Source organism: Branchiostoma lanceolatum, chromosome 16, assembly GCF_035083965.1.
Source record: "Branchiostoma lanceolatum isolate klBraLanc5 chromosome 16, klBraLanc5.hap2, whole genome shotgun sequence".
In the NCBI taxonomy this organism is placed as follows: domain Eukaryota; kingdom Metazoa; phylum Chordata; class Leptocardii; order Amphioxiformes; family Branchiostomatidae; genus Branchiostoma; species Branchiostoma lanceolatum.
In genome coordinates this window covers 12,397,163-12,421,078 of record NC_089737.1, presented here as the reverse complement: position 1 = coordinate 12,421,078, position 23,916 = coordinate 12,397,163, and the positions used below count along the sequence as shown (strand labels likewise).

The window sequence follows — 23,916 nt, the reverse complement described above, 5'->3', positions numbered from 1 at the left end:
TTTTTACTAATCAGTACTTCAGTGACCAAATAGGAAGTGTGAAGGTCCAACAGAATAATTATTCTACATGTTTGTGCTATGCTTTTTCCTCATGTCTTTTTGTAGGGAAAGGAATAAATATTAATAAGAAGTTTATTGCAAGTTCATGCCCGTGGGCTAATTGCAAATACATGGTAAAAACATAGGGAAAAACATACATGTGTCAGTAAACTGTGTTTGACTTTGTTGTAACAATAGGCTAATGGTACTAAGTACAATTGTTGTCTATATCTAAACTAGCTGGGTTTGACTTCTTTTTTAGAGGCAGCGGAAGATCAAAAGTCCCACTTTTTCTAGTATTTGTGGGTTCTGTGATTTCAAGAGAAAGGTAGCTTTTTGTTCATCCGTGAATGTGTAGAAGTATAGGGGTATTTTGTGGTAACTTATATAATAAATTAAAGGACTTGCATGAGAACAGGATACAAAACACCACAATGTACAAGAAACTAGAAGATAAAAACATAAAACACTTACTTCCATTGGCGACAACGACAATGTAGTCCCCGGCAGTTGCCATGGCAAAGCTTGGTTCTCAATGACCTTTCATCTTCCGTTGATTCTGAAGCTCACAAAAAGGGCTGCTGTTGTGGAGCCTGGAATTAGTAGAAATCAACAATCAAATCAGTTTACTGTTATATTGGCTGAGAAAAGACCTTGGGCTATACATGTATTTGCCATCATATGACTGTCACAGCTATGTACATCTAGTGAATTATTGTACTATCCTGATTTCAAGCTGCAAAATCAATAGATCTGCAAAATATGACAGAAAATTATGCAACAGTAGCTCTTCCAAGTTGCCAATAAAGATATCAGACTGTATTTTTCAACTACTTGTAAGCTAAAGCCATTCATAATTTTCTGAAATGGAAAACCTGGAAACAGTTGCTACCATCATTGCTTATGCAGAAAGCGCAAATACAAGTCTAGGAGACAAGAAGATACAGCCGTTATCATAGATTATAAGTTACCCACCTGATGTTACCTCACAGCTGAGCTCCTTATTCCAACTAGTAGGTAACTGGGAGACCCCAGTTCAATCCTTGGAAGGACATCTTGGTCGGGGCTGCAGCCTTCTTTTGAGAGGGACGTAAAATGAGGGGTCCCTAATGTTCGAGGAGATGCCTCGAGCAGGATAGAGGGTAAGGGCTAGCAACCCCTCCCTATAGAAATATACCCTATATATATACTGAAACAGCAAGGAAACTTGCTGCCCTATGTGCGACTAGGCACTACAAGGGTCTGAACAAACGAACCTGTTGCCATGCTAAAAACTGTCAGTTTAAAACAGACGGAAATTCGTGGTAATGCTGGAAAGAGCTTTCAGCAGAAGTGAGAGAAGTGGCGTCACCTGTGAGCTTATCAACAGTTCGGTATTGTGAATGATTGACGCGGCTTATATACCTATTAAGTATCTTTATCGCTAGATGGTATTAATCTCATAAGAATCCAAATTAAAGGACAGGTAGAATGCATCATGCGTCAGCATCATCATGTTACCATGGTTACACGGCTTCACTGCTTTTGCTTCAAACTTTGAAATATTCGAAAACTGCATCAACGTGGGTAGATGTTTTACTCCGGGACCAATGAAGTCCCAGCCGAGCACATCAAGTTTCTTTCCTTTCTTTTCAGAAAATGCTACAAGCTCAAATTTTGCAGTGATTCAGCTTGTTTGTGTCACCTTTTAATTGCCTGATCTCAAACTGAAGTGGCATAACTCGTGGGCTTCTCATGTACATTTTGTATACAGTATTGTGAACGATTGATGTAGCTGCATTCCTCACTTGATAGTACACTAAGCCATGTTTCTTTAGGTAAACAAAGGAGGGGCAAAACACATGGACAATAGGGATACGGCTTCAATACTCTGGGAAACTTTGAAGTATTTGAAGCATGCATATTATTTACATTATTTTGTAGCATCTGATCTACTTTGAAGGAAAAGAGGGAACACCTTGTTGACAAGAGTTTACAGTTTGAAAGGCTGCATATTGTTAACACTCGTTGTAAGAAATTTGAACTAAATATGAACTCCAACATCTGGTTTTGAATTTACATTCGTATATGTCTAACTGACAAAGTCTTGAATCATCTTTTGCTTGAATTTTGTCAAAGCCTGTCTTGCATGGTCAAACATCATTTGAAAGTCGCAAACTGAGGCACCAGGATCGAGACCTGGAGAATGGATTTCAGCTCAATGTCCCCATAGATGTGTTATTTGTTCAAGCCATCTTCTTTCATTTGCACTCCTTTTTTACCTACACATACAATGTACAATTTCATTTTCTAGTAATAATGTCAATTGCCAGCAATCCTTTCCCGATATCAAACAGAAACTCACGTGATGAAGTTGAGCATGCTGTCCCACATACGCTTATACTCCCGGCGAATGTTTTTGTTCATCGCGCCGTAAACGATCGGGTTCAGGGCGCCGTTTAGTGAGCCCAACAAGGTGCCAACAGTGAAGGCATCGGCTGGAACTCTACTGGAGAAAATCACCATTAAAATGATGGGCATAGTGCAGAGGGTGTACACAACGAACAACATCATCATCATTTTGGTGATCTGTCTTTCAGCAGCACCAGTAGAAGTACTGTTTTGTGAACTGCCGATTGGGACAGCGTGCTGCTGTTGTTCATTTTTGCGTGCCTGATCTGACACTGGAGTGACAGTTAGGGTGATGGCGTTGCCTTTATCTGACTCATTGCAGTCATTGCCTTTTTGTTCCTCATCACTTGACAAAGATTTTTCTTGTCTTCCTGATGCTGTAGCAGCCAGGATCATGGTGCCTTTAGATTTACCTGGCTCTGTACAGCCATTGCCTTTTTGTTCCTCGTCACTTGTTAAATATGTTTTGGTCTCTTCTAGTCTACCTAAAGCTGTAGTGGCTTTGGGTTTATCTGGCTCTATGAGGTCATTCCCTTCCTCTCCTTCATTGCTTGATGAGGATGTTTTGTCCCCCACCCGCTCTACACCTTCCAGGTTTCTAAAAGCCTTTGTCACGTTCACGATTTCCTTGCTCGTTGAAGGCTCGGCACCACCACTCTCCCCCACTGCCAAATGGGTAGAAGGGCCCTGTGCGTTCGCTTGGACACGATTCTTACTCTTCCTCACATGGTTTTGGATGAGGATGTAAAAGACAAGGGCAACAATGTACGTGACAATGAATATCAAAATGGTCGGGGGAATCTTCAACCAGATTTTGTCCGAATTTCCAGCCGCACAGCGTTTCAGCTTCGGGTCTACTTTAACTTCTTCAATGACGTGAATAGGCAAAAATGAGACAATGGGGACCAACCATGTGAGCAAGAGCATGATCACTAGGGTACGCGTGGACTTCAGACGTGTACTGTTGGTACAGATCATGAAATATCTGTGAACAGCAATACACAACATGTGGGTTACCGATACCCCCCATAGCACTGGAGTGGAGTAGCCTAGAAGCCAGCACAGGGCTGCTGGAGGCTCCCAATGGGGGTTTAGGATCTGCTGGATCCAAAGGGGGGAAAAGAAGGCTGCGTAGAGGGTATCTCCAAAGCTGAGGCTGGCCAGAGGCACGTTGACCAGTTTCCGTAGGGCTGGGCGTGTGCAGATGGCGAGTATGGTGAGGAGGCCGCCAACAACAGTCACCACGATGATGACTGCGGGTCACAATGAATCATGTTTTTAACGTCAGTGAGAATATTAAACTGCTGAACTGAACAGGACATTCTTCACAAGAACCCTTCTTCACTGACCAAGATGTCTTATAGAATACATGTGCTATATATGGGACGTATTTTTGGACAAAGAAACCATGCTACTTTTTTTTTTCAACCTTTATTTAACCTTGAAAGTATACAATATACACTCATTCAGCCGAGGCCGTTTTTCAAGAGTTCAAGGGGTCCTTTTAACATACCATCGGAAAAGTAATGAGATCAAATAATGTTCAAATAATAACGTTCAAAATAAAGGTCCAGCTGTTTCAGACAGTCTGTATTTGTACTACATGTACTACACTAATAGTAACAACAGTACTGTTTATCAGTCTATACAGACTAGCTATAGGACACATGCATTTGTCTGGCAGTATTTGTGACACTTGTATAAACTGGAAGGGAGGACTTTGCATAGAACTCTCCAGTACATGGGACCCTGCTTTGCTGCTCGAAAGACAGTAACAGTTCCTATATGGTGACAACTTGTCTTACCTTAGGAATTATCCCAACGCTATTTCCATTTGCATAGGATCCTTACGAGTTAGTGACTTTGACATGTTCAACCATGTTTTTTTCCACAAGTTAGATGTGCTAGTATCGATTCGTTCTGCCACTTCATTCTAGTGACACAAAAAAAGAGAGTGATGGATGTCACTCGAAATGTCCGAAAGTAATCACCACATCTTGTCTTGTTCTTTTCCTCACGTTGATTAGGCCACACCAATTTAATTTCTTGGTTAACGGATTTTCATTTTTAATTTTAGCCAAAAAATCCTGAAAACAGAAGGCTGGGGTGAAAAGTTGCACCTGACCCTGTTCACTCCCTGATACTGTGTGCACCAAAGTTAAAATATTCCTTTGAGATTCTGTTCTCATGTTGTTTTTCCAATCTAGCATTTTTTATTTTTTTTATTCCGTTAACCAAGAAAATAAATTGGTGTGGCCTTAGTAAAGAAAGAAATAAAAAGATAAGAAACCAAATACAATATACAAGAAAACAGAAGATAAATATATGAACTTACTTCCGTCAACGACAACGACAATGTACTCCCCAACAGTTGCCATGACGAAGGTTGGTTCTAAATCAGCTTCCACCGTCAGTTGATTCTGATGCTCGCAAAACAGTCCAGTCCTGTATTTGTTTGTTTGAAATTTTTGTTTATTCATGAGAAGCTCAAATTGTCTGGCAGATTGGTTTTCTTTGACGTCATGAGGAAAGAGCTAAGATTATAAGGGTCAGACAAAATATCTAATATGTTCTATACATATGTACAAAAAGGTGTGCCGCCACACAAGAAACAACATATAATTAATATTTGTTTGTATGAAACCTGGTCACAAAAAGGTTTCTGTTAGTGGAGCAATGTGTAAAACATCTGAAAACAGTTTTATTTGTGAGGAAAGACCTTGCGCGTGAAACTCAATGTTCTTGTTAATCATACAAAGACAGTTGTATATTATTGTATAATACTGTATTATACAGTATCTGTCATTGCAGCTATACCGTAATACCATACCTGACATAGGTGCCATTTTTTATACCTGTATTTTTCCTGCTGTGATGTGATGTAGATCTGACCTTACATGAAGATGATAAATAATGAATGTGGGGACTACCGCACTGCTGAAACTCCGTTATCATAAATTCCAAGCTACATAATGATCATCTTTTTTTGCAAAATGATTAATCGCTACATTTTCCCACTTCTTGTGAGCTACAGCCATTCATAATTCTTTCACATGAAAATCCTGAGAACAGTTGCCACATTGTTGTTTTCATGGAAAAAGCACTCTGAAACCAAAGAGAAGATAAAATATATTGAGTAACTCACCTGTTGCAGTGCTGAAAACTGTTGTTCAAAACAGAGAGAGATTTGCAAAGGAACTCTGGAAAGACCTGTCAACAGCATATGCTCTAAGCGCTCAGTAAGCGATCTTGTCGGAGACCATATATGGGGCCGATGAATGTTTCCCAACTGAATACTCATTACAAACTCACTGATCCCAACACAGACCACCTGAATGTCTGCCAATTACATGATGTTCAATTCAAACTCACTGAGCCCAGCACAAACCAGCTTAATGACCATATGCCAAACAACAACTGTCAGCTGAAGCGCTCCGTTGGCAGAGTGAGTGACATTGTAGAAGACCAGAGATTATATATATTATTAACCCAACAATGATTGTTTGCCAATTACGAACCCATTATACCTACAACACAAACCACCTCAAGGCCACAGCAATTTAATTTGTTGGTTCTCGGATTTTTTGGAAAACAAGTGAAAAAACTTGTCAAAAAGACAGCCAGAGGACCAAGTTTACACCTTGGGAGCATTCGGTTTTATGGATCGAATACAGCCATATTCAAGTTCTCCTTCCTGCCCTCTGCTTTTATGTTGTCTGCTTGCTACATTTTGTATATCATCATTTTAAAAAGTCTGAGAACCAAGGAATTAAATTTGTGTGGCCTAATGATCGTATTTCACAAACAACGTCACCAGTCTCCTCGAATGTGCTGCTAACAGAAGCCAGAGGGGTTCTCTCTACATCCCACACAAACTTTGATCCTTCTGAAGAGACATTTGAGAACAGTACAAGACTTAGTGTGTGTATTGTTTGATAATGACGTATTGATGAAGACTCAATGGACCATTAAGTAGCTTTCACAGTCCCGGGCCGGTTAGCAACCCTACCTCTGGACCAAGAGGTTGGGAGTTCTGTTGTCACTCACCCGACATGCACACTACTGGAATGGGTTGTTAAGCCGTGGTCCACTATTCATTATACCATTCGTTGTATTTCCCACAAGTACAATGAACCTGTAAAAACTGTACATAGCATCTGTCTTCTAGTGTCATGACAAGACTGTGTAAGCTCTTAAACTGGTTCAAGATCACCTTTATTAACTTTTTTTGATATTTGATTATGATTGAGTTTATTGAGTTTATTGAGATACCCTTTAGCCCCTCTAGGGGGCTTATCTTCCAGGGCTCATAATTAGATATCTTAGTGCCATGAAATTATTCTAAGCATAAAAAGAAGTTAATGATTTAATAGTGTCTAAGGATACTTGAAACGTTCTTCTCTTTGGTAAAAGGGTTTCCTTGAAATTGACTTGTTAGTAACTATGAATTGCCCCCTCCTCAGAGTGCAGCCTGACGACATAGGGGCTCACATGAACGTTGGGAGAGCCTACAAGAATCTGGAGAGGTTCCAGGTTTGTCTCTTTAATATTATGTTCTCACTAAGAACAGGGAGGATGAAAACTGGGCTACCGTCAATTCTTCAATAGCTCAGTAATAGTAATACACAAGTGTTCAAGTAGGCAAGCAGGTATTGCAGACGGATACCAAAGTCGGGTTGCGTAAGGATTCTATGGCTAACTTAAGTTTATACAAGTAATTATTTTTTCTGATAATTGAATGTATACTATACAGTCATGTAATACTGTTCTGTCTAACCTTTACATTGTACTTGAAAAGATTGTATGATTTAGAACCTTTTGTTGATTTCTGTCACCTACCAGGACTCAGAGGAGGCGTACAGGAAAGCAATGGCGCTGATGCCCTCTGTCATCCCGGGTAAGAAGTACGCCACGCGCGTCGCTCCCAGTCACCTGAGCGTGTACGTAAACCTGGCCAACCTCATCCGAGAGGACGACGCCAGACTCATGGAGGCAGACTCGGTAAGAAATAACCTTGAATAAAAAACTCTTTTTACACAACCAAGAGATTTATTCAACCGACGTTTCGGTGACCATCTGTCATCTTCTTCAAGGCAATTCTGACTGCGTTTGCATCTCATTAATATGTATAAGCAGCAACACCTGTGCTTCATTGCTATGTGAACCAGTCAGAAATGCCTTGAAGAAGGTGACAGATGTTCACCGAAACGTCGGTTGAATAAATCTCTTGGTTGTGTAAAAAGAGTCTTTGTATTCAGTGACTTCCCAACCTGATGAAACTATTCACGGAAGAAATAACCTTGCTTGAGTAACTGTTACCTTGCATATCTTATCACCTGGATGTCTAACCTTCATCGCCGAAATAGTATTACTCGTTTCCTATACATGGAACTAAGGTTTATAATCTCACATGAACTGCATTCTTATATCAGATCTTGAATTTTTACCACTGCCATAAGAATGGTAAATACAGTGACATATTTATACATGTATCTAAGACTTATCATCATTCTGTATTCACCAGTTGTACCATCTGAGGCCATCAGTATGCGTCTTGACTGTACACAGGTGTACATTACTGTAATAATGGGGAGTTCTCTGTAACCTCCCCTGCTGCAAATCTTTATCCTATTCATACAGTCACATATGGTATCTGTGTGGCACAGTGGCAGAGCATCCGACTATGAACCAATAAGACCCAGGTTCAATCTCCAGTGGAGCAACCCAGACATGTCCGGACATGCACCAGACGTTGTGCCCTTGGGAAAGGCACTTAACACAGTCACATATTTCCCATGTCCTAAACCCAGCAGTAGGGTTTGGGTTGGCGTTAGGAAGGGCATCCAGCCGTAAAAACTCTTGCTACAAAAAAGACTTGCACTTGATGAGGAGTTCTGGGGCTTCCCCATCCATGTGCAAGCACGTCCAACCCCCATATCATGGGGAACAAAAGACTTTAAATTGGATAGAGAGAGAGAGAGACATATCTCAAACTTTTGTCTTACTCTTGATATTCCAGCTGTACCGCCAGGCTATCAGCATGCGGCCAGACTTCACGCAGGCGTACATTAACCGCGGGGAGGTCCTCATGAGGCTGAACCGCTCCAAGGAGGCACAGCAGTCGTACGAGACGGCGCTACAACTGGAAAGCGACAATCCAGACATACACTATAATGTGAGTACACGAATCTGTATCTGTACAGTCATGAATAGCTACATGCAGTATAATCAACCTTCAGCATAACACACAGCAAGGTGGTCTTGTGGTTAGGGATGTTGACTTAATTTTTATAAGTATTGTTTTCTGTATTTCCTAAATCCTGTTTTCTGGCCATGGTGATGTCACCTGACAATAGATTTGTGTCATCATAACATTTTTATACCATTCCTCATACAGGTAGCATCCTTTGTAGTCTTTCCTTTGGCTAACAAATTGTTTTTCTACATATTTCCCTGATTCTCCAGTTGGGTATCGTGCTGCTGGAACAAGGAGAGAGAAGCCAGGCCCTAAAGTGTCTGTCCAGAGCCCTGCAGCTAGACCCGCATCATAAGGTGGGTAGGAATGAACTTACAGATAGTAGAGTTGTGTTCCCCAGCAATCCCTGTTCAATTCGGCACTGATGATGCAGGAGTCAGGGAAGAGCATTCTGGTTAAGGCTGAGAAGGGGGGGGGGCTCATAGTATACAGTTCAGGGCTATGATAGGGGTTTCTAGATGGGAAGGTGTGCATAATGTACTTCAACCTGGCGATCTAAAGGAGGTATTTGCCTGTCTTCCCCAGCAATCCCTGTTCAACTCGGCAGTGATGATGCAGGAGTCGGGGGACCCCTCGCTGCGCCCGGAGGCGTACCGACGTCTGTACGAGGTTCTGGAGCAGGAGCCGCAGAACGAGAAGGTGCACTTCAACCTGGGCATGCTGTCCATGGACGACAAGAACTTCACCGCAGCCGACCAGTGGTTCAGGAAGAGTATACAGGTTAGAAGTGGTTTCCAAATTATGCATATAGGAATGTACTGGGCCAGGGCTGTAACTGTTAGATGTTGCATTGACCTACACAGCATACCTGTACCTAGATGACATTTTGTATAAGTTGTCCATGGATGACAGGGACTTCACCGCAGTCGACCACTGGTTCAGGAAGAGCATACAGGTCAGGGGATGAGAAAGGGGGTTCAGAGTATACAGTTTAGGGCTACGATAGGGCTTTCTAGATTACAGAACAAGAAGGTATACACATTTCAGCAATCTTAAACCCAAATGGCTCAATCTGGTAGGTAAAAATGAAGTTAGAAATATGTAGCAACCATTGATAAGCCCCTGGGGATTAGCCCAATGTTTGAATTCTGGAAAAAAGAAGCTAGAATTCTGCAGAATTCTGCGAGCTAGAGCCAGAACTCTGGCGGCTGGAACCAGAATTCTGGGAGCTGGAGACAGAATTCTGCAGAATTCAGACAGAATTCTTCAGCCCCCAGAGTTCTGGCTCTAGCTTACAGAATTCTGCCGAATTCCGGCTTCTTTTTTCCAGAATTCAAAAATTGGACTAATCCCCAGGGGGTCATCAATGGTTGCTACATATTTCTAACTTCATTTGTACCTTCCAGATTAAGCCATTTGGGTTTAAGATTGCTGAAATGTGTACACCTTCTGCTGAAATGTGGGAGGTAGTCCCAAATAGTTCTGAAGAATTCTGAAGAATTCTGGAAACAGGAGCCGGAATTCAGAATTTATATGTATATGCAGGAAGAGAGAGATAATGTGCAGAAAGAAAACACCAAGTTGAAGGAAGAAAACAGCAATTTAGAAGGTTTAAGTGTTGGAGGGTGTAATTCTGCAGAAGCCTGGAGGCCTTAACGTACCTGAACCAGCGCCTGCTACACTTCCCTCACCACAGCAAGGGACTCATCCTTTCTTCTTTCTCCGTCCTACCGCAGTTGAAGCCAGATTTCCGCAGTGCATAGTTCAACCTGGCCCTGATACTACTTGAAGTCCTCCCTTCCAGTTTAAGATTGGGTGATGGATGTCACTCAAAACGTCCAAAAGTAATCTCCATATCTTTTCTAGTTGCAGAAATTGAGTTCTCTATGAATAATTCTGGTTTGTTTTTTCTCCATCCTACCGCAGTTGAAGCCAGATTTCCGCAGTGCCTTGTTCAACCTGGCCCTGATGCTGTCCCAGATCAGGAGGGACCTGGAGGCCTTACCGTACCTGGATCAGCTGCTGCTACACTTCCCTCATCACAGCAAGGGGCTCATCCTCAAGGGGGACATCCTCATGAACAAGGTCAAGGATGTGGACGGGGCCAAAAAGGTGAGGTGGAGAATGAAATGTCATTAGTGGTACAAAAATGCACTTTGTACAGAAGAAGTTAGTACATCTACAGCAGAACTGACATCCTCATGAACAAAAGTAGTGATTACATGTACTTGTCTTTATACTTGAATTACTGTATTTTGTTTTGAATTCCAAAGGGGAAGAAAAAAGGCATATTATTTAGCAAGATTGCACTACTGTAAGTGCAGAAATGTTCGCGGTTCACCGCAAACTTAAAAACAACGCAAACATTTTTGATCAATACTGTAGCAGTATTTGCATGCACTGCCGCGAAATCAAAACCACAGCGAACACTCTATTTTCCCCTTAGCGCGAAATAAAAACCATGCGAACTTAAATGCATTTACAGTATATAGAATTGGGGGAAAATCAGGCCCCCCTCATGGGGCTGATACCTGGCCTGATACATCACATATTTACAGCAAACTGATATCTCAGCTTTCCTTTTTAGAACTTTTAACCATTTGTAGTGCTGCTGCAAACAAATTTTTTCATGCTGTTGTGTAATAAGGAAGAAAAAATTTTTTTACAAGCCCCTCACTTCATAATAGAGATGTATTAAAGTCTTTCCTTTCTCACTCCTTGTAGTGCTTTGAGAAAATACTGGAGACTGAACCAAAGAACATCCAGGCCAACCACAACCTGTGTGTGGTGTACTTCGAGCAGGGGGACCTTTACCGCGCCGAGAAGTGCCTTGCCAAGGCGCACGAGTTAGCTCCTGGTGAGGACTACATCCTTAACCACTTGAACATCATCAGGGGCAAGATACAGCAGGCCGAGATGGCCAGGAGGCAGCAACAACAGCTGCAGAGGGAGAAGGAACAGCAACAGCTGGAACAGCTGCAGAGGGAAAAGGAACAGCAACAGTTGGAACAGCAACAACAGCTGCAGAGGGAAAAGGAACAGCAAAAGTTGGAACAGCAACAACGGCTGCAGAGGGAAAAGGAACAGCAAAAGTTGGAACAGCAACAACAGCTGCAGAGGGAGAAGGAACAGCAACAGCTGGAACAGCAGCAACAGCTGCAGAGGGAAAAGGAACAGCAACAGTTGGAACAGCGACAACAACAGCTGCAGAGGGAAAAGGAACAACAGCAGTTGGAACAGCAACAACAGCTGCAGAGGGAAAAGGAACAGCAGAAGTTGGATCAGCAACAACAGCTTCAGAGAGAAAAGGAACGGGCAGAAAGAGAGAGAGGTTAAACCTCATTACGAGAATCTAAGATCTATTTAGAACTCAGTGAAAATGCACATCAACATCGAAACTTATCTAATATAGTATATTTTTGCAACATTAGGTAGTTAGCTATAGAAAAATATCATAAGAAGTCTGTTTTTGAATTCTCGAGTTTGATTAAAGTTGTTTTCAATTTCTAGGCAGCATTTAAATTTCTGTGCCTAAGGCAATCAAAATATAGATGCATAATGACAGGTCAAAGAGGTTTATAAAAAGACGATTTGTTGTCACAGGCAGTTGAATAAGACACTGAACAGTTTTGTTCCTTGGAAACTGTCAAAATCTTAAGTCTTCAAGATTTATATCATTCATTTTTTGTGTGACAAATCTTCTCAAACATATCAAGTTGTCCTCTTACATGTTTTTGTCTTCCTTCATGTCTTGAAAAGCCTAAGGAGACGCCAAGACTAATCAATTGAAGGTTAAACTGACACAATATACTTCAGGAGTGAAATAATGTTGTTAAATTAGTAATTTTTAAATGTTCAAAATATTGATCAATATAGGGCTGTTTTAGGAAAAATACAAAAGTAAGACGTAAGACAGCAGTTTGAAAAGTACACTTAAGATGTATTTTCATTCATATACCTTTACCTTCCTGTTTTTTTCTAAATCAGCCCTTGTTAGCCAGGTGTTAGCTATGCTGAAACTGTCTGATAAAGAAGTACACAATGTAATCTAGCATTGGAATACTTTTATGCAAGTTCTAGAATTTGAAAGTGATAATTCAAGAAGGTATCAAACATATCCTAGAGGACAGCAATATCAAACATACTTTCAGAAGCAAACCTGACACAGGTAAATGTAACAAAGGACATGACATTGTATGCTTTTATGTTAAAAGAGACATTTTGGTGTCACAGAAAAAGAAGTCTTCCGTTTTCAAGTGTGAAGTGTTTTGACAATCAGATGGGTGTTTTGTCATAGTTTAATGTTTGTCGTGTTGGTTTGGTGTGTTGTATGGAAAGTAATATATGTAACATATCATGACGTCCTTTTGACTTACTTATTTCTGAAAACGCATATCAGCTTTGTACTAGCATTCGTTGGGTGCACATTTGTGCTGTGTGTTTGTATATAGACATGTGTGTTTGTGTATGACATAACAGTTAGTTACTAAGATTTTAAAAGCAATAATGAGAATTTTAGTTAATGTTGACAATCTTTGCCGAAGAGCAATCAACTCGCAATGGTATCAATTAAATAGATGTTTACTTTAAATAATAATAATTTTAAATGAAATTTATGACAAATTGTCATATAAAATAGGTATTAGGACAAGTGCGAAAGCTATGTAGTACACATGTATTTAAGGTGAAACTTTAAGACTGAGAAATCTATATTTTTGAGGATAGAAATTTTAGTTATTCTTTCAGCTTCTTAGAAAACATGGAAGGTAGTAAAAATGCTTTGAAAAGGAGCAGGAATGAAACATCACAAGTTAATTTGGCTCCACAGCAGGCGTAACCATCAGCCAGACTGTAACCATTTTGCCGGATGGCTGATGGTTACGGGCTGGCTGCAAAAAGTGTATTATAAACCCCCCAGAAAGGCCGGTAGGGCCTGCTATGGAGGCTAAGTTAATGCACAATTTGAAAAGTCGCACTGTCATGTTCAACTCAAGTTCAACTCAAGTTTCTAGCCTCCACCAGGCTTTCCCAAGGCTGTATGAATAGTAGATTTGGCCAAATTGGGTGAAAAATTGGCCACAAGAGCGAGCTTGCGGTATGGGTAACATTTACCTAGCCTCTACCAGGCTCCGCGGACCGCTGGGAAAATCGAAATTGGCCAAATATAGTGAATAGTATGCTAAGGGTAGTCGGCTACGGAGAGAAGGTCAATAGGCGACCCACAGATTTGACCTTCTCTGCGTAGCTGACTACCCTTAGCATACTATTCACTCTATTTGGCCAATTTCTACTATTTTCCCAGCAATCCACGAAGCCTAGTAGAGGCTAACATTTACCCTATATTTTGTTAAACTCCCCTGGCAAATTATTCTCCCTATTCATTGGCTAAATTTAACTATTTTTCAGCCAGCGTAGTTTCCTTGTATGTGTGAAGGTGGACCAGAATTCGTTAACTTTCATCTTATCATCTTGTTGTCATTGGGGTGTTCTCAAGAGAAACGTAAAATCAAAATTAATGTGTTTTGTGTGAATTAAGCTTTTGTACATGTGCAATGTGCCAAAGATTGTAATACAGAAATATGTGCCTTTGGTAGTCATTTCCTATTGTAAGAATGGATTTTGTGTGGCTTTTTTAAAGGTAATTTGAATAATTTTGTGTGAATAGAGGCCTGCCTTGTGTGTAGCTTTGTGGAAAATGACGAAATCAAAGTTATCAAGAATATGATAAAATACAATGGTAAGAAATTGTTGTCACATTTAATATCTATCAATTAGACTGATTATTTGATGTTTGTAACAATATACAATATTGAAACAGTTGAATAATGAGAAAGCAATACTTCTGCAAATATATGACACGGTATGCACAACTTTAAACACTTCTTCACAGAAATTTGATAAAATTGTAAAGTTGAGATTGGGGTAAATCATTTTTTGCTGTATGTCTTCCCTAATGCCAGAGTCAGGTTTCCAAACCGGGGCCCGGTCGGGCAGTTTGCGGGAACCAAAAGTATGATTATGATATAAAAGACAACGAAACACACACAACGTAAAAAAAAGATCAGTCATAATTTGTGTATTTTTCTTGATATACACAGAAGCAACCCGGCCGGGCCCCGGTTTAGAAATATGTGACCCTTGCATAACTTAGGATTAACAACTAATCTGCCAGGATCTGAACTTCGTGGTCAATTCTTTCAGTTTACCAGTTTTTCAGTCTTCAAACCCCTTTGGGAGCCTTTCACGGTTTCCCCATTCACCGAGATTTGTGAATTTGACGGTCGTCTTAACTACTTTTTTTCAAAATGTTTGATACTAGCATTAGATTTAAAGCTAGTGAAAATTCTTCCAAAATGGTCTAGACGTCTTCACATACATTTAGAATGAGCTTAAAACATTTTGACAAGTATTTTCTTACAATTCTAAATGACTTTCAAAGTATATTCTACATACAATGTACAAGAAAGCAAAGTACATCTAAAGTGACAATTCTTTCCGACACATGTTGATAATATCTGTCACTAAATGAACTCAACTGTGAAATAGTTACAACTTTTGACAAGTATTTGGTAACGATTCTAAATCACTTACAAAGTATATTCTACATACAATTTACAGGAAAGCAAAGTACATCTAAAGTGACAATTTCCGAGTTACCACTTTTGACAAGTATTTGGTAACAATTCTAAATCACTTACAAAGTATATTCTACATACAATTTACAGGAAAGCAATTGAAAGTACATCCGATAACAAAGAGCCAACAGTCTCCGACACCATTGGCAATATCTATGAATATATTAACATTACTATGCAGAGTATGGCAACTTTTGGCAATAAGTATTTTGTTGAATTTCTAATGACTCACAAAGTGTATTCTACATACAATGTGCAGGGACATCTAAAGGGTTTAAACAGGTTAAGAAGAATGTCTAACAGTAAGATATGACCAAAGCGGTCAGGTACTGAAACTTGATATCGGGATTTTGAGTCAACATCAAGCACTGTAAACCAATGTATTAACAATTACAAAGTGGAAAGACTTTTACTCCAATGAAGTCCCAGCCTATTTTCTTCTTAATGAGGCCGACAGAAACTGGTTATGAAGTCAAGGACTCGGTCCCAGATATGCTTGTACCCCCGGCGAATGTTTTTGTTCATCGCGCCGTATACGATCGGGTTCAGGGCTCCGTTTAGCGCGGCCAGTATCTGGCCTACAGTAAAGGCTTCGGCTGGAACTTTACTGGAGAAAATCACCATCAGTGTACCGGGCATACAGCATATTGTGTACACAGCAAACAGTGTCATCATCATTTTGGTAATCTGCCTTTCAGCAGCACTCACGGTACTGTTTTGTGAACTGTTGCCTGGGGGGACAACGTACCCCTGTCGGTTATTCTTGCCTGTCTGATCTGACGCAACTGTAGCTACAGTTAGGGGGATGACTTTGACTTTGTCTGACTCAGTGCGGTCGCTTGATATGGATTCTTTGCCCTGCTGTTGTTTAGCTGTGCCTGACGATGTAGCGACCAGAATCATGGTGCCCTTAGGCTTACCTGCCTCATTGCGGCCATTGCCTTTTCGTTCCTCATCACTTGACAAATACTTTTTGCCCTGTGCTTGTTCACCTGTGCCGGACGCTTTAGCGACCAGGTTCATGGTGCCTCTGGGTTTACCAGGCTCTATGAGGTCATTGCCTTTCTGTCCGTCTTCACTAGAGGGGGAATTTTCATCGCCCACACACTCGACACCCTCTAGGTTTCTTAAAGGCTCTGTCACCCTGGCAGTTGCCGTGCTGGTGGAAGGGGCTGCGTCGCCACCCTCCCCCCGTGAGTACTTCACTGCCAAATGGTTTGAAGGACCCGGTGTGTTATGATTATTAGCTTGGACACGTTTCTTACTCTTCCTCACATGGTTTTGGATGAGGATGTAAACGGCGAGGGCAGCAATGTACGTGACGATGAAGTTTAAAACGGCCGCGGGAATCTTTGCCCAGAGTTTGTCAGAATTTCCCATCGCACACCGTTTCAGTTTCGGGTCCATTTTTACTTCTTCACCGACGTAAAGAGGCAAAAATGAAACAATGGGGACCAACCATGTGAGCAAGAGCATGATGACTAGGGTACGTGTGGACTTCAGACGTGTACTGTTGGTACAGACCATGAAGTAACGCTGAAGAGCGATACACAACATGTGGCTTATCGATACCCCCCACAGCACTGGAGAGGCATAGCCTATAAGCCAGCACAGGGCTGCTGGGGGCTCCCAATGGGGGTATAGGATTTGCTGGATCCAGAAGGGGGTATATAAGGTGGCGAAGAGGATATCTGCACAGCTGAGGCTGACCAGAGGCACGTTGACCAGTTTCCGTAGGGCCGGGCGAGTGCAGATGGCGAGTATGGTGAGGAGGCCACCAACAACGGTCCCCAGGATGATGACTGTGGGTTACAATGTGTAGTTTTCAATGCCAGTGCAGTGATAACAATCTGTTTTTAACACCAATAAGTATTAACTTCTAAACAGGAGATTTTAAGTTTTCTTCTTAGCTAGATCTAGTTTTACTTGATCCAATAGATTGGAATTCACTATTTTCATACAGACAAAGAAATCATGGCATTACATATTTTACTTCAGTACTTCGGTACCTAACCCGTCATGGAAGCGACCTAGAGGTCGCCCTAGAGGAAGATGGGAAGACCAGATCTTCAACACGCTCCAGGGGCTGGGAGTCACCAGAAACAACTGGAGGGTCTTTGCCGAGAGCAGACCAGCCTGGCGAGCCCTATGCATGTCTGCAGCCGCCATGCATCAGACACTGATGCCTGCGAATGATTGATTGACTTCAAGTTGACAAGTTAAATAGTAAATATCCAGGCATTCTGAACAAACTGTATTTTATGGCACTCTTGATTAACTTGATGATACTAGTATTAAGTACGACGGTTCAAGAAAACAGATGAGTCAGAAACATAAACTTACTTCCATTGGTGACAGCGACAATGTACTCCCAAGTAGTTGCCATGGCAACAATGTAGGTTGTCACGGACCTTCAACCATCCGCCGATCCTGATGCTTAAAATACAGCGCTGTATCACGACACACAGAAAAAATGTTTGCTATAGTGGAGTCCGGAAATCAGGAAAACAGTTTTAATGGCTAACTTTATGTATAAACTACTTGACATAAATGAGGACAATTATACATCAAGTATTTTTGATTCAAAGTACACTGCAAAATGAATTTGGTAAAATCACACACCATGGTAAAGATTGAGCTAAAGACATTCAAACATTTTCTTCACATGAAACATCTGACAACATATGTCTTGCCATAGTTGCTTACATGGAAAGAGCAAGACTGAAGCGGAAGAAAAGAAGAGAAAACCACAGATGATGAGCTACCCACCTGTCACAGTCCTGCAAACTGTCGGTTCGAAACAGAGAAAAAGCCTCAGGAACTCTGGAAAGAGCTGTCAGCAGAAGCGCTCCGTCGGCAAAGTGGGCGATCTTGTAAAAGACCAGAAATTGTAAATTGTAGAAGACTGTTTGCCAGTTACGAACTCATTGTCTCTACAACACAAACACCTTGATGAACATCTCCCAAACAGAAGCGCTCCGCGGGCAGAGTGAGCGATCTTGTCAGTGTCTAGATATCAGATATAGACAGATGAATGTTTGCCAATCACGAACTCATTGTCTAAAAAAAGTCTAAGGGCACAGTGAGCGATCGTGTCGGCGTCTAGAGACCATATATGGCGCCGATGAATGTTTCCCAACTGCATTACTCATTACAAACTCACTGATCCCAACACAGACCACCTGAATGTCTGCCAATTACATGAACCTCATCTCAAACTCACTGAGCCCAGCACAAACCAGCTTAATGACCATATGCCAAACAGCATCACTAGTCACCTGGAATGCTCTGCCAACCGTGGCCAGGAGGGTTCACTCTTTATCATCCTCAGGAGACACTTGACTACTAGTCAAGTGTCTCCATCTGTGGTTGTATTCTTCTCTTCTGCTTGTTCTTTCCAAGTTAGCAATTATGGAAAGCTAAAGCAACATAAAACTCCATTGAGTCTTCATCAATAGTCATTCATTGTCCGTATACACTGTTGTTATAATCAACTCTCTCCAGAAGAATGATAGAGAGAGAGCGAACTCCTCTGGCATTTGTTAGCAGAGCATGCCAGGTGAGGTACTTTTGTTATTTGGGATACGTTCAAAAACATATATATCAAACTAAAGCAAAATCCTAGTCTTCATCAATACCTCATTGTCAGTCAATGTCCGTGTACACTTTTGTCAAAATCGAATGTGACGTCCGTTGACAGGACATGCCAGATGAGGAGCTTCTGTTGTTTGTAAAATGTTCACAAACAAAAATATTGAACTACCGCGAAATCCATTGGGGCCTCATCATATCAATACTTCATTATGAGTCAATGCCTGTTTAAACTTCTGTCATAATAAACAGTTCTTTAGCGAACACCTCTGGTGTGCGGTGGTACAGCATGCCTGGTGAGTAGTAACGTTGTTTGGGATACGATTATTCAGGTGGTTTGTGTTGTGTGGAAAATGAGTTCGTAATTGGTAAACATTCATCTGACTATATATGATATCCAGACTCCTACAAGATTGCCCACTCTGTCGACGGAGCGCTTCTACTGACAGATCTTTCCAGCGTCCCTGCGAATTTCTCTCTCTTTTGAACCGACAGTTTTCAGCATTGCGACAGGTTGGTAAGTCATCATCACTTCTTATCTAGCTCTTCTTCTTCAATCTGTAAGAGATTACGACAAGGCCACTGGTTTCTGATTTCTCATGTGAAGAAAATGTTTGAATAGTGTGTTATTTTGCAGAGTTCGTTTTGGAGAATACATTATGCAGTTTGAATTAAGGGTATATAATATATACGTTAGCTGTGATGACAAGTATTTCACGCAGATGGTCTTTTCTTAACAAATAAAACCGTTTTCCTGACTTCAAGGCTCCGCCACGGCATCCCTTTTGCAAACGCTGAAATCGACAGACGGTCGAAAGTCGCTGAGAACCAATCGTTGCCATGACAACTACCGGGGAGTACATTATTGTCGTCACCAACGGAGGTAAGTTTATGTTTTGCCAATTTTCTGTGTACTTCGAACTGAGTTTTGACATTCTTCTCTATGATGGCTTTGGTGCCAGGGGAGGGGAGAATGTTGTCATGACTCGACTGCTGTGTGAAGTTGATGTTGTCATCTACCTCGTTGACTTGTTAAAAAAAGTCATCAGCTACTCTCTTTTTTAGTCTGCAAGGTACGAATGTGGAGTGAAATAGGCAATATAAGAGAGAATGTACAATCCAACAGGATATAGGGCCTACTTGTCGACATTCCCGCACTTGGGTTCCTTCTTCCCAGCGCTTATTAGCTCCTGTACCCTAACAACAGGAGCGAATCGACTCATTAGCTTGTCTGCAGCTGTATTAGTATTATGATTTGGAGGTCTAACCTTCATCGACTGTAAAATGTCCTGTTTAGCACCTTGTATACCCCCTTTTGGATCCAGCAAATCCTATACCCCCATTGGGAGCCTCCAGCAGCATTGTGCTGGCTTATCGGCTATGCCTCTCCCGTGCTGTGGGGGGTATCAGTTAGCCACATGTTGTGTATCGCTCTTCAGCGTTACTTCATGGTCTGTACCAACAGTACACGTCTGAAGTCCACACGTACCCTAGTCATCGTGCTCTCGCTCACATGGTTGGTCCCCATCGTTTCATTTTTGCCTCTTTACGTCGGTGAAGAAGTAAAGGTGGACCCGAAACTGAAACGGTGCGCAATGGCAAATTCTGACAAAAACTGGGCAAAGATTCCCGCGGTCGTGTTAAACGTAATCGTCACTTACATATTAGCCCTCGCCTTTTACATCCTCATCCAAAACCACGTGAGGAAGAGTAAGAAACGTGTCCAAGCTAATAATCATAACGCACCGGGTCCTTCCACCCATTTGGCAGTGAAGTACTCACGAGGGGAGGGTGGCGGCGCAGCCCCTTCCACCAGCACGACAACTGCCAGGGTGACAGAGCCTTTAAGAAACCTGGAGGGTGTAGAGTGGGTGGGCGATGAAAATTCCTCCTCTAGTGAAGACGATCAGAAAGGCAATGACTTCATAGAGCCAGATAAACCCAAAGGCACCATGAACCTGATCGCTAAAGCGTCCGGCACAGGTAAACAACAACAGGGCAAAAAGTATTTGTCAAATAATGAGGAACGAAAAGGCAATGGCCATAATGAGCCAGGTAAACCCAAGGGCACAATGACAGCGTCAGGAACAGCTAAACAACAGCAGGGCAAAGAATCCTTATCAAGCGACCGCATTGAGTCAGACAAGGTCAAAGGCATCCGACTAACAGTCGCTACAGTGTCAGATCAGGCAGGCAAGAATAACCCACAGCGGCACGTTGTCCTACCAGGCAACAGTTCACAAAACAGTACCGTGAGCGCTGCTGAAAGACAGATCACCAAAATGATGATGACACTGTTTGCTGTGTACACCCTATGCTGCATGCCCATTACCATAATGGTGATTTTCTCCAGTAAAGTTCCAGCCGAAGCCTTCACTGTAGGCCAGATACTGGCCACGCTAAACGGAGCCCTGAACCCGATCGTATACGGCATGATGAACAAAAACATTCGCCGGGGGTACAAGCATATCTGGGACCGTGTCCTCCAGTTCATAGCCAGTTTCTGTCGGCCTCATTAGGAACTAATTTTTTGCATCATATATTTTGGTGAAACGTTAAGATGTGAGAAATCTACATAAACGTATGTGTAGGTCAAAAATGAACATAAAGGGAACGAAGATAGCTGGATACAAATAACACATCTATCAGTTACAGAATTAAATAGAATGGTCATAACGAGCTGTTAAAGAGAGATTGTGAGATCTTGAGTTACTGCAAAATTGGAGCTTTGGGCATTTACTAAAATGAAAGGAAAGAAAAGTGATGGGCTCGGCTGGGACTTCGTTGGAGAAAAACTTCTTTCCGCATTGTAAAAGTTAGTACGTTGGTTCACAGAGCTTGGTGTTGAATTTTTCTAATCGATGTCTTTCATGTTTGTAGTACCTGACCGCTTTGGTCATACCTTACTTTAGACAGTCTTGTTAGATATTTAAATCCCTTGGATTTCATTTACTTTCTTGCACATTGTACAGTAGGATACACTTAGTAAGTAATTAGGTTGTTATAAAATACTGGTCAAAAGTTGTACCGCGTGCAAACCTTTGCATCGAAATGTTCATTAATATTCTTAGATATCATCAATTGTACCAGTAAAAATTGTCTCGTAAGATGTACTTTACTTTCTTGTTGTTTTGTATGTGGAATTTACTTTGTAAGTCATTTAGATTGTTACAAAATTGTTGTCAAACTTGTACCTTGTGCCAAGTCTTGCACAGTAAATTTGATTTATTCAAACAACATAAATCGTCTCAAACATTTGACTCTGGTGTATGCCTGAATAAATGAACATTTTTGTTGTTTTGCATAACAGCTAAGCCCCCTTTTAGTTGCAACGCACCACTTGTGTACAGTGTTCGCTGTGAGGTTTGTTCCACTCATATCAGGAAGGTTTTTTCGATAAGTGTGGTCGGATCTTTAACATGCTCGTGGTGTGGCTCTCCTCAAACACGGGACCTTCGGCTTTACATCCCATTTGAAAGTGCGTTCCTAACCAAAGCTAAGTTGTGACCAACAAAAGGGCTCATCATATGCATCTTTGTCAAGTTATCATGATGAGGAACGAAAAGGTTATGACTGCAATGTATAAGATAAAGGCCAATACATCACCCAAAAGTAACTCCATTCTTTTTTCAGTTCAAAAAGCACTTTAAAGTGTATAATGCGATTTATTCAGGCATTTAGACTTGGGGCTTAGGATATCTCTGTCATCGTCCAGGAGTATTGCCCAGGGTCCTGGGAGAAAGGTACAAGAGAGAATATTTGCTGTCAAATGTTAAAGGCAGGTATCCATCCCAGACTCTAGCTACCGTGTCTTTTTTTCACAAAGGGACGGAAGAGACAGGGTTGCATTTATAAAGTTGTATCCCAGGTGTTATTCAAAAGCACCCTGGACAAGGCGGGAGTATCACTAAAGCAAAATTAAAGTCCATTGATCGAGTCATCATCTATACATCGTTATCAAACAATGCTGTATCATAATCATACTGTAGTCATCTGGATGATGCAGAGCGATTGTCTCTGGCTTCCGTTGGCAGAACATTCCAGTTGACTGGTGACGGTGTTTGGGAGATGTTCATCAAGGTGGTTTGTGTTGTAGGGACAATGAGTTCGTAATTGGTAAACAGTCTTCGATCTGCAGTATATATAATTTCTGGTCTTCTACAAGATCGCCCTCTTTGCCGACGGAGCGCTTCTGCTGACAGCTCTTTCCAGCGTTCCTGAGACTTTCATTCTGTTTCGATCCGACAGTCTGCAGCACTGTGACAGGTGGGTAGCTCATCATCTGTGGTTATATCTTCTTCTGCTCTGTTCTTTCCATGTAAGGAATATATGGTGATAGCGACTGTTTTCTGGAATTTCATGTGGAGATGATTTTGAATGTGCCACAGATGAGAAAAATACAGACAGTAATCTTTGCCACTTTGCAGAAAAGATTATGTAGCTTGGAATGAAGATACATGATATACATAGCTATTATTTTGAGGAGTGTATGAATATACTCGAATATGCGGATTGTACTGAACAGTACAAATCTAGTGTGTTATACCATGAGGCGGATTACCGGGTATTCAATACCATATATAAAAATATCGTGTGTGTTTTTTCTTCTGATTTTTAGGTTGCTACTAAAGCTACTGTTTTGTTGCCTGGCGTCATGAATTAATAAATGGTTTTATTTGATCATTGTGATCGGAAAATATGAAGTACCTCGCAGCCATAGGCTGAATTGCGTACTTTTCACATTATTTTTAAAAACTAGTGACGTTAGGCAATCTATCGGTTACAAAGATAATATACTCGTTCCTATTCAACAATAAATGCATTCTAAAAATCACAGGTAAACACTACCTTAAAACAGGTAGGTTGAAGACGGGTACGTCGGAAGTTAAGATATAAACATTATTATATATATATACTAAGTAACTGGCAATCATAATCAATACCCTTCGTGACCCGTCATACAGGGTTGTTTTGCCAGCGACGGACGGTGGAAGGTCCTTGAGAATCAATCGTCGCCATGGCAACTCCCGGGGAGTACTTCATCGTTGTCTCAAACGGAGGTAA

The 23,916-nt window shown here is 41.4% G+C and overlaps 4 protein-coding genes across 4 annotated transcripts in view; 2 read left to right on the top strand and 2 right to left on the bottom strand.

Annotated features, from left to right (window-relative positions):
• Positions 1–14,541, top strand: part of LOC136421554 (protein O-mannosyl-transferase TMTC3-like) — a 48,485-nt gene extending 33,944 nt beyond the window's left edge. Inside the window, exons 12-18 of the mRNA XM_066408900.1 lie at positions 6,894–6,963; positions 7,273–7,431; positions 8,450–8,605; positions 8,896–8,982; positions 9,212–9,406; positions 10,553–10,738; positions 11,351–14,541. Coding sequence (XP_066264997.1) covers positions 6,894–6,963; positions 7,273–7,431; positions 8,450–8,605; positions 8,896–8,982; positions 9,212–9,406; positions 10,553–10,738; positions 11,351–11,962 — 1,465 coding nt within the window. The 3' untranslated portion in view covers positions 11,963–14,541. The remainder of the gene's footprint in view (positions 1–6,893; positions 6,964–7,272; positions 7,432–8,449; positions 8,606–8,895; positions 8,983–9,211; positions 9,407–10,552; positions 10,739–11,350) is intronic.
• Positions 2,380–4,808, bottom strand: LOC136422107 (G-protein coupled receptor 84-like). Its single transcript, XM_066409757.1, has 2 exons — positions 4,766–4,808; positions 2,380–3,683 (listed from the first exon to the last, which is right to left on the bottom strand). Exons 1-2 carry the CDS (start codon positions 4,806–4,808, stop codon positions 2,380–2,382), a joined length of 1,347 nt encoding a protein of 448 aa, XP_066265854.1.
• Positions 14,542–15,702: 1,161 nt separating the features above from the next.
• Positions 15,703–17,647, bottom strand: LOC136421465 (G-protein coupled receptor 84-like). The gene is made up of 2 exons (XM_066408790.1): positions 17,605–17,647; positions 15,703–17,063 (listed from the first exon to the last, which is right to left on the bottom strand). The coding sequence occupies exons 1-2, from the start codon at positions 17,645–17,647 to the stop codon at positions 15,703–15,705; spliced, it is 1,404 nt and encodes a 467-aa protein (XP_066264887.1).
• A 2,045-nt stretch (positions 17,648–19,692) lies between these two features.
• LOC136421463 (muscarinic acetylcholine receptor M2-like) lies at positions 19,693–21,371 on the top strand. Its single transcript, XM_066408789.1, has 3 exons — positions 19,693–19,735; positions 20,178–20,255; positions 20,623–21,371. Exons 1-3 carry the CDS (start codon positions 19,693–19,695, stop codon positions 21,369–21,371), a joined length of 870 nt encoding a protein of 289 aa, XP_066264886.1.
• Positions 21,372–23,916: the final 2,545 nt, after the last annotated feature.